A 15067-nucleotide genomic window follows, 5' to 3' on the forward strand; every position below is an offset into this window, starting at 1 on the left:
TCCTGGTCGCCTTTATAAGTGACCACCATATATTTTCCCTACCTTCTTCAGCCTGAAGACTCAGAAAGGGAGGGACATCCTTAATGGGAAGAGCGAAACGTGTGCTCTTAGCACTGATATTGCTTAACCTTGCTAAAATAATTGGGGGTTTTCTGAGTTGAAATGTACTAGCCCCCAAGCTGAAGTTTTGTACACATTTTTGAACATTGTATTGAAGCTGTGGTCCTCTTCAACCAACTTCATGACGTTGAGTTCCGAAGCTTGAAGTTATTTTGCTTTGCACCATTCTGTCTTCACAGTAGATCTACTTTCTCCCCATTTCTGTGGTTTACTTGCATTCATATATGCCATTTGTACTAGAGTGGAGTAAGTCGCCTACATTACCTGATGCCTCTGCTACACAAGATGTTGACCAACAAGACTAAGACTGCAAGAAAAGGATTCCAGATTTCACTCTACTGGGTTCCCGTAGAATTCTCTGTGGTCTCCCCAGTGTATAAACCGCAATCGACAACGCCTCCTCTAGGGTTCTGTGCTCAATTACAAAATGCAGAGTGTACAGGAGGTCTACCCAAAGTAGCTCAGATCTTTTGAGTCTATTCTTCAGGAAAAATACTGTACTCGGAGCGTTTATTTGAGTTGATTGGACATGTCTGTGCTTCTCCACATTTGTATAGATCCTTACCGTTTTATGAGGACTATAAAACTCTGAGGAATTCTTCTTGTTAGTGGTGGGTCACAATTCAATTTGAATTTGATGTGTATCCTGATATCCAGTTTAGAACTCTGTAATCCAGGTTTGTAACGGTGTATTGATCTGCAGATCTTTTATGCCAACGATTTTGTGCATTTCGTGTTTTTCTAAGCTGAAGCTGATATTGCAGGAAGAGGACTTTGGCCCTCTCTACCATTCATTGGGCTGAAATAAGAGTAATTCGTTTCTTGCTTAAAATTAGTGTTTTGTGCCATCTAGTTAATTAAGGTGGTGGGTGTCAAATCGGCATCAGAAATGAATCAAGCTTTTAACATTTCTTCATGAAAAAGAACGCAAAGCTGTCAAGTCATTGATGAGTATTTTGCGCAGGTGTGCTTACTATTAGTTCTTCGGTGTAGAGCCACAATTCTCCCAGATCTACAACTTTTTGTGTTATATTTGCAGGTTGCCTTCTTACTCCATATACTATGAGTATATATAAAAGCAATAGCTTTAAATGACATTTGGGGAAACCTGAAGAAACACTGAAAAGGAGTGTGCTAGGGGCTTTGGCTAGGTCAAAAGAGTGTTCTGGTTGTCAACACAGCCCCGTGGAATCCCTCATTCTAACCTCCTGTTCACAGAGACATAGTTGCTCATTTTGATCTGCTTGTTTTAAAGGGACAAAGAAGATGGATATCTAGGCAATAGCCCAGTCCTCCTTTGATGATGATGACTCTAAATCCACTGTCTTCTTACGAAGAGTCATAAAGCAGTTTATGAAAGGAGCATTTCCTCCTGCATGTCGCCCTACAGTACCTTGGGAGCTCAATACTGTCTGGAGCCAGCTAATGCTGTTTTCCCTTGAACTGATTAATAAAGCGTATCTAAAGTTTATCACTTGAAAGACAGCGCTTTTAATGGTGCTTACATCTGCTAGAAGAGATGCCTATCATTTAATGGATTGTTATTTGCACTCTTTCACCCTGTTGCCAGACCTGGTGATGGAGTATGTACTTCAGTCTACACTGGCTTCAAGTCCCAATGCATAACTTTTGGCTAATGTGCTGCACAGAATACTAAAACTTCGGAACACCTAGCCTATCCCTTTGACCTTTTGCCGTTACCACAAGAATACCTATTTCACATTCCCTCTCACTGAAGTTTTGTTCACTCTTAGTTCAGAATAGATTTTTCAAAGCATCCTCATATTAATTTTCAATTCCATCACATTATCATGTGGAAATAATCACAGAATTCATGCTTAAATGAGGGTATGGTCAACAATACCAGAAACATTGTCAACTACTTCTTGTGTTCCAGTGTGTTCTCTATCAGTTATTTATTTATTAACATCTGGGGTTTCACGTTGATTGATGAACAGCAGTAAATATTGAGTTAACATAACTTTCTTGTCCTATTTTTGACTGGTTCCTCATTGTCATCTTTATTCATGGTGTTGGGGGCAGCATGTTGCAAGTATAACACAAGCTCCACCACTGAAAAGTCTTCATATTTCTGCGAATTTGCCACTGCTGGAATCTGACTACTAACCCAATTGCACACGGATTTACTAATAGACTCCAAGTCTGGATTGGTTGAGTCTTGCTATTTGATATTCCACTCTTCAGTACTAATGCACCTTCTGTCTGCGACTAAAGTAACTTTTAATGTTCTAACTGTGCCTTATTCTGCTCTGATCTGCTATATCTCATCTACTCTCACCCACTTTTGGCTTTGGAAAGTTCTTCAGCATGCTGCCTTTTGGAAATGAACAATTGTTGCACAAGAAAAACATGGACCGAACCAACCCAATTTTTTAGGTCTGAGAAATCCATAGAGTTATATAATGTTGTTGCTTGGAGTGTCCTCTGATTCTTGTCCTCGAGCAAGGACACTGGAATACTTATGTATTCATTTGGCCAGTAGATTCTAAAATGCCAAACCTCCATTCTCTTGAGCCTGCCTGCCAAACTGAACTACAAAAACCTCTTAAAGTGTAAATTGTATGAAACAAAATATTTTGGATTATAAGCCTAGTCTAGACTTTATAATGAAGCCTCCATAAAGAGAATGTATTGACAAAGGATGGGGACAAAGAAAAGGGATGAAAGTCTAAGACTGTCAACAATAGAACAAAGTTTTCCTTGGATCCAATAGCTACCCGGTTCTCTCAGGTGGGAGTGGCTCTATCCTTTTCTAAAAACAAAGAACACGTCAATACCACGCAACTGTCCCAGAGCTCCTACTGCATTTCTAACTCCACTAATGGATATTTTTCTCTTCATGCACGCCTCCTTTCACTTCGATCAGTACTTTCAACTACCTTTCTTGCTCACTTTTTTTCCTTTGTGAAGATCTTTGCTCAGGAGCGTTTTCAGACAAAGTGATGGAGCCCACCAAAGTTCAGTGCACTGCGTATCGCTCTGGTAATTTCCTTTGGCTCTTGCTCAACAGCTCTTCCATCCTTTTCCAGGACACTATGCAACAGAAAGATGATCGAATTGAAGAGCTTGAAGAAGCACTAAGGGAAAGTGTGCAGATCACAGCCGAGCGGGAAATGGTGCTCGCTCAGGAAGAAGCTGCTAGGACCAAATACCAAAAACAGGTCTGCTGCTTTACAAAGTTGCTAACTAAGTACATTTGTTTTGCCTATGGTAATACCTAGATTATACTTGATAATTTGATTTTTCCATTGATTTATTTTTCTTTGTATATCGCTAAGGACTCACTGAAAATAAATGCTCAATAGATCTCTACCTGAAGACTTTAAATTCTTCAGGCCTCTGGTACACAGTTTAATTAATGATTCTGTGGCATTTCCTTGAAAGAAGGTTGCTCTGGATATTATCTCATGTGATATGTGACGTGAACATGTGCAAATGCTGGTTTTCCGTATTGTTTTTTTTAAGAGCTAACGAAAGTGCCAGGGAAAAGGGGACATTGACATCAGCAACTGGGAATGGGTGGCACTCAGGGGCGACTGTATATAGCAGGCCCAGGGCAGGTACGATGAAGAGGTGGCAGGGGCAGGTTGTACCTGTTAAGGACAGCAACAGCAGGAGTCTTGGCACAGGGAGTCGCGCTGGGTCAAAGGAAAGGTGGGAAAATTCCTGGTCGACTATTAGAATTTGGACTGGTTTGGCAGCTGCGAACGAATAGTGTTCTTAATTATTCTTAAAAGTATTTATATACCAAGTATTCTACATTTGTTATAGCATTGCAAGCTAATGCACTTAAGTACCTTCAAATTCTGGTTTCGAAGATCTTATCAGAAACGCGTTGGGTTGATGTGAGTTGCAAGTTTTATGGGTCAGTGTATTTTTTGTTCTGTGAATGTGTATAGTGTGTGTTTTATTGCTACCATTTCGATTATCTGTTTATTATATTTGCTCAATGTGGCCAAATGCCTTAAGATGTGTAGGTGATGTCTGGATTTTTGGGTAGATTTATTGGTAAGTGAGTAGATTAACTGGAGTAGTTGGTGGTGTTAATAATTACCGATATCCATGTACTACGGTGGATGGTAGAAATTCTATTTGTGGTGTTAATAATTACCGATATCCATGTACAACAGTGGATGGTAGAAATTCTATTTAATGAGTTTTGTGTAGTGTGGCAGTGCTACTTGTGCTGAACAGACCATGAAATAAAATCCAGTGTACGATGAATCCTCCCACAATTGCTTGCCCGGTACAACATGCCCCCCCTGCTTTTACAACATGTCATAAGTTTTTGGATTTTTGATTCAGTGCATTCTACCTTTGCGCATGTGTGCGGAGTGACTTCAGTGAAAGCAAGGCTTTGTGGTCTAGGGGAACATGCCAAGTGTGTCCCTCTTTATTGAGTGCTATGCAAACAAATGATGGACGGAATGCTGAATAAATCATACATTCACCCCCAGTCAAGAGATCGGGGTTGAATCCATTGTTATTTTGCTCACCATGTCACCCCGGTTTAGACCCAGCCATATGCAAATCAGTCTTCATCCTGTGCCTCATGGGAACAGTCCAGACCGAACTGCCAAGCGAGGTCCTCCCTGGACTGGAAAGAAGCATCCTGGGACCAGTTTCGGGGTAGTACCCTTCATCAGCCAGGCTAGCTTGAATCCAGTGGAACAGTGAGCAAGTGACCCACATCTGGGCATAACCATCCCACTTAGGGTGAAAAGTGCTACGCAAACAAATGATGCACGGAATGCTGAGTAAATCATACATTCACCCCCAGTCAAGAGATCTGGGTTAAATCCATTGTTCTTTTGCTCACCATGCTACCCCAGTTTAGACCCAGCCATATGCAAATCAGTCTTGACCCTGTGCCTCATGGGAACAGTCCAGATCTAACTACCAAGCCAGGTCCTCCCTGGACTGGAAACAAGCATCCTGGGTCCGATTTCAGGGTATTATCCTTCCTCAGCCAGGCTAGCTTGAATCTAGTGGCACAGTGAGCAAGGGACCGATTCCTGGGCATACCCATCCCACTTAGGATGAAAAGTGCTACACAAACAAATCCGAAACCGGTCCTAGGATGCTTGTTTCCAGTCCAGGGAGGACCTGGCCTGGCAGTTCGGGCTGGACTGTTCCCATTGGGCACAGGGTCAAGATTGATTGGCATATGGCTGGGTCCAAACTGGAATGGCATGGTGAGCAATAAAACGATGGATTTAGGCCCAGATCTCTGTACTGGGGTGAATGTATGACATTGTTCTGCATTCTTCCCATCAATTGTTCTTTTTGCCTCTTAACTGAGTGACACGGTCCGCTCACCTGACTGAGATGATTTGGTGATGTCCCAGCAACTGATTATAGTAGTCCTTCCTACTTGTTGCCTTCATTAGTAGAGTTGCTTAACAGCCTCTCCCTTTACAACTATTATTATGCCACTTCCTTTCAGCCGGGCCCATTGCTCCATCCATAAGGGATGCATGATGAATTTCTCTGTATAAGTGAGGCAGTGTGGGCATTGAGTATGTATGTGATGCTTTACTCTGTGCAATCAGGAATCAGATTTGAGACTCCTTTATATGTATGGCTGACAAGATCGAGGTTGTGGATGAGTATACCTGACAGGGATACTGTTTAGTGAAAAGCCAAGGAACATTCTAAGACCCCAGGAAGACCACTATTATGAATGAATAGTGGGATTAAAAAGTCCCTTTTGAAGTGCAGTGGCAGCCCATGCCCCATTCTTGCTTCATTCCTCCCCAGACTTGTGCTGGAGAGAGTTTTTATAGTAGGCAGGTAGGAAATATCCTCTTTGTCCCATTGTTTTACCGTTCCTGATGAGGAACACCCACCTATACCCGGCCTCCTGCCAATTCTTCACATCAAAAGAGAAGTGATCGAGCAGCCAAAGTGAAACAGTCCCACTGCCTTGTAAATATAACTACCCAAAGTGGAGGACTCTTAAGTACATGTCCATGTCTACCAAACCAGGGTAAATATTGAGTAGGACCCCATAGTCTTTATTGCCAAGACTTAGCACTGACTAGTGTCAGTCTGTACTGCACTGTGGCGGAACAAGTCTGAGTTCCAGGGTCAGTGCCCAGATAGCCAACTTCCATGCCAGATTTAACACAAAGCTTACATTTTGTATGCTCCTAAAAGTACTACTTGAACTAAGTAGGAAATACTGGAGTTATCAATATATGAGCACCCTGGCTAGAAGAGGATTCCACAGCCCATTGTTCTGGACTACTGTAGCCATCAATATGGAATAAAATTCCATTACAGTCTAGAGCCTTGCCTTCCAATAATAATAATCTAGGTTTGTGAAGCGCGAACATATCGCCTCGTAAGGTTTCAAGGCACATGGGGCTGTTGGGGAGATTAAGTGAGCTATTTCCCAGAGTCACATGATACTGAGCCGGCGCCTGGGATCGAACCGTGAACCCTGTGTTCCGTAGTCCGCTGCTCTGGCTGTTACACCACCAGGGGCAGCAGGCCTGGCTCATGGGTGGGCACAGGGGTGTTGCAGGGGGTCGCGCATAGTCAAATATAAAAAACATAAATAAACTTTCCTTGCTGCTAGCCGGGTCCTGTGTTTCTGCTCTCCTCGAGCACAACGAGGAACAGGAAGCAGGCCCCACTAACCAATCACAAAGTTCAATGCAGCGTTGTGATTGGTTTTGAGCATCCTGGTTTGACTCTCAACCAGGGAATAAGGGCCTGGGCTTGTTCTCCATTCAGGCTATAATGCAGCCTGCATGGAGAACAGGGAAAGTGCGCATGACTGGTTTGGGCGGTCCGAGAAGGCTGACCAAACAGTCATTGCGGCATTTAAGAGTAGGCAAACCACTTCTCCCCTGCCCTGCTCCAAGAGCAAAGTAGCCCCGCCCAGTCACCCGCCGGCAAAGCAGTTGGAAGCAGCCTAAAATGATAACGCAAAGTTATTATAATTTTAGGTTTCTGCTTCCCACTGCTGAAAAGCAGTGGGGCGACACTCCTCGCCATAGCGATGGAGCAGCCCCTGTGCACCACACCTCTCACCTTCCAAGAACCTCAGTGAGCCTTCTTTGTGCCTGGTTGCCCATATGATCCATGAAGCACTAAGGCCTTGAATGACCATGGCCCTCCTTTTCTGGACTGAAACCCCTTAGTCTTCAGATACGCTGCTACAGAGACTACATGAGCATATATTCCAAGGTGAATTGGGCCATCAATCCGGATATGTACAGTTCCTTAGACATACTCAGGCTGTTGTCCACCAAGAACACAGCAGCGTCCACCACCCCCACTCCCTCCAATGCCCCACCACTCCCTGGCTTGAAGGATACCCCTCCCTCATCTTCCACCCCCTCGACCAGTTCAACCCTTAACAGCCTATCTATCTGGTATCTTAACACCCGCTCAATGTCAAGCATCAACTAGAGATCTTTTACCTCTTAGACACCTCCAAACCTGACATCCTACTCCTATCAGAAACCTGGCTCACAGCCGAATCTACCCCAGACATCTTGGCTGCCATCTCGGATAACTACTATGCCCTCCGGGCTAACAGGCTGGAGTCTAAGGCAGGGGGCGGGGTCATAGCCATAATATCTCAGTCACACAAATTCATCTCCCTAACCACGTCGAAAATCCCCTTGGTTGACTGCCTTCTTTTCAAATTTGACTCCACTTCTTCCCCCTTTGTTTGTGCCTTAGTTTACAGACCACCCAGCTACATGCCTAGTTTTCCGCAAACCTTTGGAAATGCTATTGCTGATTCAATCATAAACCAGGCCAGGGTACTGATCATTGGGGACTTTAACTACTGGCCGCATGACGCCCTTGAAAGCCTCTGCACGGCAGACTTTTCCGAGCTGCTGAACGGGATGAACTTTACACAGCACATTAAAGTAGCCACACACATTAAAGGACATACCATGGACCAGGTCTGGACATCTAATTTGGATATTACCATCATACAGATCACCCCCTGTACTTGGTCGGATCATCACTATCTCATTCTCTATCCCAAACACCGCTACCACCAGAGCCCCCCCCTTAGAGCCAGGTATGGCCAGAAATTGGGGCCAGGTAGACACCACCGAGCTCTGTACCCTTCTGACCCTCTCTATACCTTCCACCTCCCCGCTCAACTACCACCCGGCCTTCCCTCACGGCCAAGCAGAGAACATCAACACCTGGCTGACGGAGGCACAAGACAGATTGGCCCCCCCTTAGGAAAATCAAACGCAAGAGACCACAGGACGCCCAGCGCTGGTTTACCAATAGCCTGAGGGAAATTAAACTAGCCCTGCACCAAAGCGAGCGTAGGTGGAGACAGGACTACTGTCCTTGAAGAAATCCACCTTCACATTGGGCCTCAAAGATTACAAAAATGCCATCATCAAAGCCAAATCGGACTATTTTTCACTGAAAATTCTTGATTCCACTAACAAAATCAAAGACATATTTTCCATTGTAGATGAACTTGTCAAGCCTGATCATATCACTATTAAACCCATCCCTTCTCTCATGTATTAAAGCTAGCATACCCAAGACCACGCCCTTATCTGCTCCCCCCCCATGAGCTCAGAAACCCCCTCTTTCGACCTTTTTCCACCCATCAGAAGCCACACCTATTTTAAAGAAAGTCGGTGCTGACCCCATGGCACTGAGCAACTACCGCTCGATCTCTCTATTGCCCTTCCTGGGCAAAATCCTTGAGACCCACGTGGCAAGCTGTCTGAGCACACATGTGGAGCACTCCCACTATCATGACCCACACCAAGCGGGTTTTAGACCCGAACACTCCACCGAGTCCATCGTCTTAGCAGTCCCCGACGAACTCGGGAAGGGGGCGGACCAGAACATCTCGCAGGCACTGATACTCCTGGATTTGTCGGCTGCCTTCGACATGGTTGACCACAATTTATTTATGGATTACCTCCTTCCTTAGTACCCGCTATCAAGCTGTCCGCCTGTCTAACTTCTCTTCCGAAAAAAAGCGACTTACCTGTGGGGTCCCCCAGGCTCTTCTTTTTCCCCGCTCCTGTTTATTCTGTACATCCTACCGCTGAATTTAGATCTTCGGAAGAGAGGAGCTATCATTTTTAATTATGCCGACGACCTCCAGCTTGTTTTTACTATTGATTCTTCACCCAGTACCATGGAGACCTTCCAATCCACCATGACGACGTTCATCAGGAACTGGATGAACCTAAATCAACTAAAACTCAATCCGACAAGACTGAGCTTGTCCTCACTAGAGCCCCTACCAACCCCTGGAATTCGAACTTCTGGCCTCCTTCCTTGGGTCTCCCACCCTCTCCAGCCAGCTCGGCCAAAAGTCTTGGTGTAACAATCGGCAGTGACCTCACCAAGAAGACACAGATCAACTCAGTGGTCTCTGTCTGCTTCTTCCATCTTCGCAGGATTCGAAAAATCAGTAGATTTCTTTCATTTGAGGCCCTCGTCCAAGTCACCCTGGCTTTGGTCATGTCAAGCATAGATTATGCTGACTCTCTCTACGCCGGAATCCATGCATATCAGTTATTTCGGCTCCAACTGGTGCAGAACCAAGCAGCCAGACTTGTGTATGGACAGCCAAAATCACAACACTCGAAACCCTTGCTCAAAAACCTTCACTGGCTTCCAGTTGCCCAGTTTTGCCTCTTTAAACTTGGCTGCCTGGTCCACAGAGACCTGTCCTCCCATGGACCTGTCTTCATTGCCAACAGAATCCAGCGGTACGTCCCCTCCCGTCCCCTATGCTCTGCCAGCTCTAACTTCCTTATCCCGCCCTCATTTAAGCGGAAAAAACATGGTGGTCTACGGTTTGCCTCCCTGGCACCCCAGCTATGGAACACCCTCCCTCCCTCCCGAGCTACGCCAAATCCAGTCCTACTCTCTGTTCAGGAAGGCTCTTAAGACATGGCTTTTCTCCCTGGCTTTCTAACTGACTATTCGATCACTGCACATGTCCACGCATCTCCCAACTAGCGCCAAGAAACCGTTGGTGAACGCGCGCTCTATAAATGACTTTTATCATAACATCATATCATATATCAAGAACGTAAATGCATGTCTGTTCCTTTTCTGGCATGGCCTTGTCTGACTGCAGCCTTATCATTGGGCCCGGAGATCCTTGGACATTGGCACTTGGTTGCACTCGTTGTCCCCCTCTTCTCTGCGCCCCATTGTGCCCTCAGTCTCCTCCCCTCTTCCTCCAAAAATCAATATTGCTTGGTTAAGCTCTTTGGTTTAATTTCTGATGGATAGTTTCTTGATCAACTCCCAAGAAATGCTCAGCAGACTGCAGAGGTCCCAGCATGGATGGCCACCTTCCTGCTTTACAGCTAAATCGTGTTCGGGCTGCCTTGAAGTACACCTGGAAGCTGAACTCCTATGTACTAGAAGGCAGGAGGACTGGCATTTAAACCCCGACTGTCAAGTACACATAATGGCGCTGGTGTCATTTGCAAAAGAGGGGTGGGATTTGCCAAGAAGGTCCTCAGTGTATTAACTTACAGTGACACGTAAAAAAAAATCAGGTTCTTCAAAATTATAACAGAAGCTGGCGATTCTGCAACACAAGATCTTTTTTGATAGTCATAGACATTAGAATAATCCACTGCTGTGCTCTGGTGCTTGGAAAAAGAGAAATCAGAATCAGGACATCAAGTAAGGAACAATTTGTTATTGCTAAATGGAGTCCTACAAGTTTGTTGATTTTGAAGCTAATTTATATGTGAAAATGTGTTATTGTGTGTACAATTAAATACAAAGTAACTGTTGGATGTTGATTTATTGGTCACTGTTGTGCACAGTTAGGAGTTTTTAGTTTACATCCCCAATCTGAGGAGGTTTTGGACCACTCTGCCCAGCTGCACTGGAGGTAAAGTGCTTGCGGGTGGTGTATTTGGTGTTAAGTATTATATTAAGTAAGCCTTGGGACATAAGAGGTAAAAAGCCCTACTTGACACAATTGGAGTCCAGTAACCATGCCCGCCCTTCCCAAAGCAGTTCTCACATCCAGTGTTTGGCATCATTTTTTCGAAGTTTGTTTGTGGGAGGACCTCCACTCCCTGCCCCATCCAAAGCCCTTTGCAGAGTGGTAGACCGGCTTACTTGGTGCAGTATGGGACTGTTATTACCATATATTTGGATGTTGCATTTTCCCGCAGTTCAGCCCCTTTTACACATACTTCTTACTGTATCACATTGTAATAGCATCTATATAGCGCTTCCTTCCCCTGTTTTTTTTTTTTTAATGTTTTATTGAAACAAGTGACATACAAGTACAGTTAGCGCTTCCTTCCCCTGTTGACGCGTACTCTTACAGGACAGTTGAAACCTGGTCCCGGTGCTGAAAGGATGATTCGGTGAGGGCTCTTCATTCACGCAATAGGACCCTCCTGCCTTATTTTTAGGTTCTGTTACTAGACACCTTGCGGTCATGTCCCAGTCTCCGGGTGACAGAATGAGCTTTCTTGAAGACCGCTGAATTAAGGATTACAGTCAAGTTTGAGTGCTGAAATGTCAACATTTTTCCGGCGTTTTCGTTTTTTTTATATGCAATTTTTTTATCTGCCTAACCGCAGTTGGAGTGCGCCGCCGCCGCCACAAACGTGTCTCATTGGTTATACGGCGCACAGATTGACTTCCTTTGGCGGTGTTTTTTTGTCTGGTGCCTGAAAACTTGTCAGAATTGGGCAGGAGCTGGAGAGCTGAGAGGTTTGGTAGACTGCGCAGCTGAGTGTCACTCATAATGACCTGAGGTGCAAGTCCACCCTGGCGCCAACCTTGAAGCGTTCTCTCGGAGAATATTTAACTCCACCATGAATTAAACTTAAAGCAAGTGGAACTTGAGCTCACGCATGGATGCCAACCATTGTTCAGGAGGTGGGAGAAAGGGCAGAGGGGAGGAGTGAGAGTTGGTGTTCAGCTTTCCTACATTTTTTTCTTTCACTTTAAAATGTCTTTGTTTCTCTTATATAGAGGTTTCACATCCTTCCAACCCATGTACGTTTGTCACAAATTGGTTTTAAGAAATCTCCGCACTCCAGTTGCAAACGTCTCTCTACCTGTCTGACTGATTCATTTTTTTCTTTTGTTTTTGTTTTAAGGGGCCCTGGTACACTCATTTAGAAGATTAATGATAGATTCGAGAATGTGTTACTGAGGTTGCAATGAATGGTCTTGCTGCTCTGTTAGGCTTGGGACATAAGTGTTTATTTTTGTTCTATTTCTTTTTTTATGTTGTACAGACTACTGATTATAGTTTGCTTTTAATTGCATGCTTTATTTTTTACTCTTTCCTCTCGTCTTTTTTCTCCTTTGCTATTCTGCTACTCACTGCCTGTCTGAAGCTGTGTTGTGAAACAGTGCATGAGGCCAACCATTTTGGCTTTAAATGGTTCAAGGTATGAGGAAAAAAAGGTGTTTGTGTTCGTTCTCCTCCCCACTCACTGCACTGCCTCACTGCTTTTTTGTCTTCCGTCTTGTGCCCAATGTCCTGTTGCTTGGCTGTGGTGCCATCTCCCTTGACGTGACTTTCGTATTGCATCTTCTGGTTATGTCTTGTGATATGTACCTAGGCGCACAGTGTGACTTCACTTTAGTAACCCAAGACACCCGTGGAATGCAATATTCAGGGGAATTATTTCAGTGTGCTGATGGCAGGCCTCCCACCATAACTGAATTTTGGAAACAAAAAACCCTGAAAGCTCACATGTCCACATCTATAAAATCGTAGGACACGAGTTACTCTCAGGCACAACACTACTGCAGCTTTTGTATTTCTTTTTAGGTCTCGCCTATATGACCGTGCAAGCAGTCTGGTGATTCAAGACCTATTGTGCACTCACAGTGGGCTTAGAGCCCACCCTTTGCTTTCCATCGTTTGACTTTGTTGTCACTCATTAACTTGCTTTTTATTCATTGCCTTGTGTGGGCTTCCCTTCTTTTTATGTGTTTGTCCCTCCTCTGTTGCATAGCCTCTTCGGATTTGTCTTTGCATTACTCACTTTTTAGAAATTACACTTCCCATTTTTTATGCACTCCATGAGGGTACATGTATTTTCTAGCTATCTCCCTTGTTTACGTCTTTCCTGTTCCTCTGCAACACTTTGGGTTGCTCTCCTACTTGTGCTTCTCCCATTCCTCCTTCATGTTCCGCTCACCCTAAGGTTCTACTGCTCGCATTACTTTCTGGCTTGCGTGCTTTTTTCTTGAGTGCTGCTTTTTACCCTCCCCCACCCTCTTCACATAGATGCCCTATCCCAGCCTCCCGCTGCTGCCAACTAGTTCCACCCAGGCGTCTATTTGAAATCTATTATTTTTTTGTGGAGGACATACAGCGAACTTTTGCTTTCCCATCTAACTTAAAAGAACGTTTGCACTACTTCGGTTTTCTTTTTTTTTTAAGCCGCATAATCGTACTTCTTTTATTTTTTTATATGTATAGCTTTTTTTCCATGCTGCCCAGTTTATTGCCTATGCTGTACAGCTTAGCTATCAGGCAGCAGCAAAGCTGATCATTCCAATAGGCTAGGCCTATTGGCTTTGCAGATGCTTGTTTTACTGGTACCTCTTGAGACATAGTTTGTTGTGTTAGTCCGTCTTTATTTAAAAAAGCAGTACACCTGTATAGCTGGTTATCTTTGTCGTCTTCCTACATTTTTTCTGTTCTCTTGTAGTATTGGTATTACTTTGATGCCTGTGCCCTCAAGACGTCTCACTAGCTGCATAACATTAACCAAGGCCCTCTCTTGACGTGTTTCAGTGTACAAGGCCCCCAACAGCAGCACTACAGTCATGGTTGTCGGTGTTGGCCAGGAGTTGCAACTGCTAACTCTTGCTTGTCTTTAGATACCCTTAGCACTGCCTTTTCCCCTGGTCCTAGGGGTGATGAACAGTGCCATTTTAACTTATGGGCATGTTAGACCGTCTCCCTGGGGACCATGCAGACCAGAATTTAACACTAATTTTCTGTTACACATTTATTTCTGTAAGTAGTTGTGTAGGCAGGGCCCAGTGCACTGGTTTGCCCTAGGGCCTATAATGTGGTTAAGACGGCCCTGGTGATGAAGGCAATGGCAGGATAAGAAAGAAACAGGGCTGTAAGAGCCCTATTTACTTTGTGATTTCCATTCTTTGCTGTTTGTCTCAACAACAAAATATAGGCAGTTGGGGGGGTTGAGTGTTATACTAGTGTTAATCTGATGTTGTCATTTGATTCGAAGAGCCAGTGAGGTCACTTTGACATCCATTAACATAGTAGTCTTTCTCCTCAAGTATTCATTGACTTGCAGTGCAGAGAAACTGCTAGTTGCATTTGCAGTAGTGGTGGTCCATTTTGGTTTAAGGGTGCTGTCCCGAACTTCCTTGCAATTCATTGATTGATTTCAAACTCTTGGGCATCATTGTTGTTGGGATAACACTGAATAATTTTGGAACCTCAATACGGATACGTTTCGACTTCTGCAGCAAAGAGGGTTGCGTTCATTGAGTTATGGTGCCCAACATATTCAGTGAGGTGCCAAATATGGAAGTAGCACATGTTCTGGGAAAAAAGAATTGTAGATACATTTCTCCAACACGAGAATCTCCACCTGTCTGCTGGTTCCCAAAGCAGCTTTACTTGGGGCATAGAACTCGAGGTACCCAGAGCCAACAAATGAGCAGAACCTTGCAGGGGTTTTTCATTGTGTACCGGGTATAGAGCGATTCATATGGTAACATATAAATAGTGAAAAATTGATATCTATGTATTTCCAAAATAGTATGAAGTTTAGAAGTGGTGGTTATTTGCACATCTCTGATTTTGTGGTTACACATGCTAGCATGTGAATTAGATAGCATTTTTTAAAGTGTCTTCGTTCTTACACACTGGTTTACATTTGGAAGGCACAAATGCAGAGAAATACAATTGGTAGCAACACGT

General features: G+C 44.3%; 1 protein-coding gene across 12 annotated transcripts in view; it reads left to right on the forward strand.

Moving 5' to 3' along the window:
• The window catches only part of ERC1 (ELKS/RAB6-interacting/CAST family member 1), a 2439553-nt gene that overhangs the window by 1703071 nt on the left and 721415 nt on the right, over positions 1–15067 (forward strand). For 7 of the 12 annotated variants that reach the window (XM_086952855.1, XM_086952857.1, XM_086952853.1 and 4 more), the window contains one exon: positions 3171–3302. The exons of the other annotated variants lie outside the window; for them this stretch is intronic. In XM_086952855.1, coding sequence (XP_086808981.1) covers positions 3171–3302 — 132 coding nt within the window. The remainder of the gene's footprint in view (positions 1–3170; positions 3303–15067) is intronic. 12 annotated transcript variants of the gene reach the window in all.

This window comes from Lissotriton vulgaris, chromosome 1_2, assembly GCF_964263255.1.
Source record: "Lissotriton vulgaris chromosome 1_2, aLisVul1.2, whole genome shotgun sequence".
Taxonomy (NCBI): domain Eukaryota; kingdom Metazoa; phylum Chordata; class Amphibia; order Caudata; family Salamandridae; genus Lissotriton; species Lissotriton vulgaris.